Here is a 3,424-nt window from a genome sequence, read left to right as displayed (position 1 = left end):
AAAAAAAAAAAAAAAAGTCAAAGTATAATAAGGCATAAAATATCAAAAAACGTCATAGTATAGTAAGGCATAAAAATGTAATAGTATAGTAAGGCATTAAATGTCATAAAAACGTCATAGTATAGTAAGGCATACAATGTCATAAAAACGTCATAGTATAGTAAGGCATAAAATGTCATAAAAACGTCAAAAAACGTCATAGTATAGTAACTCATAAAAACGTCATAGTATAGTAAGGCATAAAAATGTAATAGTATAGTAAGGCATTAAATGTTATAAAAACTTCATAGTATAGTAAAGCATAAAATGTCATAAAAACGTCATAGTGTAATTATGCATAAAATGTCTTGAAAACTTCAAAAAAAGTAATAGTATAGTAAGTCATAAAAACGTCATAGTATAGTAAGGCATAAAAATGTAATAGTATAGTAAGGCATTAAATGTCATAAAAACTTCATAGTATAGTAAGTCATAAAAACGTCATAGTATAGTAAGGCATAAAAATGTAATAGTATAGTAAGGCATTAAATGTCATAAAAACTTCATAGTATAGTAAGGCATAAAAACGTCAAAAAAAAGTCACAGTATAGTAAGGCATAAAAAAGTCACATGATAGTGTAAAAGCTATAGTGAAGAGGGACAAAAAAATTGAAATTAATATTGAAATTGAAAACTTTTATTGTTATTGCAAAGTCTGCATACAACGAAATTTGGAGCACAGCTCCTTAAGAGGTGCATACTAATACTGTAACAAAACAACACAGAATAATAACAAAGACAAAATATATCATGAAGGTCAAATATGTACGAACATTCACATGTCAAGGTATATCTTGGTATTGCACACTAAGCAGTACTAGATAAACACAGTATAGTAAGGCATTAAAAGATATAGTACAGTTAGGCATACAAAAGGCATAACATAGCAAGGCATAGAAATGTCAAAGTATAGTAAGGCATAAAAATGTAAAAAAAAAACCTCCAGTATAGTAAGGTGTAAAATGTCCTAAAAAAGTCATAGTATAGTAAAGCATGAAAGTTATAGTGAAGAGAGACAAAAAAATTAAAATTGAAGTTGAAAGCTTTTATTGTCATTGCAAGCTCTGCCTACAACAAAATCTGGAGCGCAGCTCCTTAAGAGATGCATACTAATACTGCAACACAACAACACACAGAATAATAACAAATGTCAAAATATGGAATAGTCTAAAGGGTAAGGTCAAGTTATGTCTTGTTATTGCACACTAATCAGTACTAAATAAATACAGTATTGCACATGAGCAGATGACAGTGTGGGATGAATAACAGTTGGTTGTTGATTATAGCACAATGTTTAGTCCGTTAATGGCCTTGGGGAAAGAACTGTCTCTCTGAGCTGGCGATGTCTGCCAGGGAGGGCAGCCAGCAGCCAATAACTTTCTGTGCCGTGTCTATTATCCTCTGTGATGTGCTTCTGTCTGCTGCTGAGTAACCGGCGTACCACACAGTGATGCGATATGTGAGGATGCCCTCATTGGTTGCACAGTAAAAGGCCACCAGCAGCTTTCTGTCCATGCTGTTCATCCTGAACAATCTCAGGAAACTGGTCACTGCTCTGCCTTTTTGACCGTCACAGTGGCGTTGGCCGTCCAGGAGAGGTCATCAGATATCAGGGTTCCCAGGAACTTGAATCTGTGAACCCTTTTAACACAGTCTCACAGTCAGGGCCAGGTCTGTGCTACGTTTCCGCCTCATAGTATAGTAAGGCATAAAAAGTCATAGTACAGTATGTCATAAAAGTAAGGCATAAAGTAGAGTATCATAGTATAGTAAGGCTTAAAACGTCAAAAAAAAGTTATAGTATAGTAAGGCATAAAAATGTTATCGTATAATAAGGCATAAAATGGCATAAAAAACAGCTTAGTATAGTAAGGCTTAAAACGTCGAAAAACGTCATTGTATAACAAAGCTTAAATGTCACAAAAATGTCACAGTCGCCACTGTCCCCATCCAAATAAAGGCAAAAACTGACCAAAAAATGAACATAAAAAACAAACAAACAAAAAAAGTCCTAGTATAGTAAGGCACAAAAAAACCTCATAGTATACGTAGTGACATTTACATGGTATTTCTCGACAGAAATTAAACTCATGCTTTGATATATCAACCATTTTATTGTTACTCAGAACAGACAAAACAGGTTAGCTTGCTAGTTAATGCTAGCTAACATGGTTAAATAACACCAGCCTACTTCCACCTTTTGTAAATACAGTTTGAATGCCACAAAATTTCTCTTTTTGCACACTTTATGGTTGCACTGTTACTTTTACCTCTTCCGCCACTGGGAAAACGTGATGGATTATCACCTACTGGAACATGATCAATTTAAATAATCAATAACTTGCTTATCATTACTCTGACTCACTTTTTGCACCAAAGTTTTAAGTCTTAACACTCCTGTACCTAGGCATTCAGTCATGATCACCATCAACCAATCAGCATGACAGTCTATTATCATTATGTACAGTACGTTTTGTTCCAGATGCAAATTAAATTAAATTCTGTTATTAAAAGAACAGATTTAGAGGGATTGTTATTTTAGCAGAGGTACAAGCTCACAGAGTGTTACCTACCTGAGGACAGTGTTGCTGTGTGGACATTGTGTGTACAAAGTGTGTATCAGATTATACTTGACTCAAATAATGATTAACTTTGTCAGATATTTTTCAACTTCTCTGTCTGTCTCGCTAGAGAATTTGCATTTATTAACCTTACTCTCTGTGTGTGTGTGTGTGTGTGTGTGTGTGTGTGTGTGTGTGTGTCTCTCTTCACCACACAGATGAACACTCTCTCTAAACAAGTCTCCAAGCTCAGTCAGGAGCTGCAGGAAATGACTCGCCTGCTCAAACCCCTCCTCCAAACGGCACCACTGCAGCCAATCCTGATGAACATGATGCCAAATTTTACCCCGCCTCCTAACGGTGCCAGCCAGCTGTCGACGAACACCTGTCTCGCGGTGCCGCCCCCCGCCACACCTTGTCCCCTCCAGAGACCTGACATTCATTCCCTGCTGGACAGTGGAGACATAGAGGGTGTGGATTTGCCAGGATGCCTTCTCCCAACTCCTCACTCACCGAAACGCCCTAATTCATCTCCGCCACAGCCCCCGTCTAAATCCCCAGGGGGCAGAATCATCGGTCCCGTACACTCCGACCTTCTCGCACCTGAAGATGGTCTTCCTGACGGACCCCCGGCGCCCTCCAGCCTCCACGCTTCCTCCAGTAACGGGATATTTTTGCCCCTGCTGCAGGACCAGCCTCCCCATGCCTCGCACACCCCGTCCACCTCTCTCTCCTTCTCCATGTCTCTCGCCTCCTCACCGTCCATCTCCCCCTGCCAAGGCCCCCACCCGTCCCGACCTGCCAGCTGTGCCAGCAGAGGCCTG

General features: G+C 38.8%; 1 protein-coding gene across 1 annotated transcript in view; it reads left to right on the top strand.

Moving 5' to 3' along the window:
* kcnh3 (potassium voltage-gated channel, subfamily H (eag-related), member 3) overlaps positions 1-3,424 on the top strand; it is a 125,537-nt gene that overhangs the window by 120,196 nt on the left and 1,917 nt on the right. Inside the window, 1 exon segment of the mRNA XM_087175677.1 lies at positions 2,819-3,424. This exon segment is cut by the window's right edge and continues 9 nt beyond it. Within this exon segment, the coding sequence (XP_087031803.1) occupies positions 2,819-3,424 (606 nt within the window).

This window comes from Seriola lalandi, unplaced genomic scaffold, assembly GCF_002814215.2.
Source record: "Seriola lalandi dorsalis isolate HSWRI2012SDOR001 ecotype SW California unplaced genomic scaffold, Sedor1 jcf7180002054482, whole genome shotgun sequence".
Taxonomy (NCBI): Eukaryota; Metazoa; Chordata; class Actinopteri; order Carangiformes; family Carangidae; genus Seriola; species Seriola lalandi.
The sequence above is the reverse complement of the archived record's forward strand: the minus strand, read 5'-3'. Positions and strand labels throughout refer to the sequence as shown.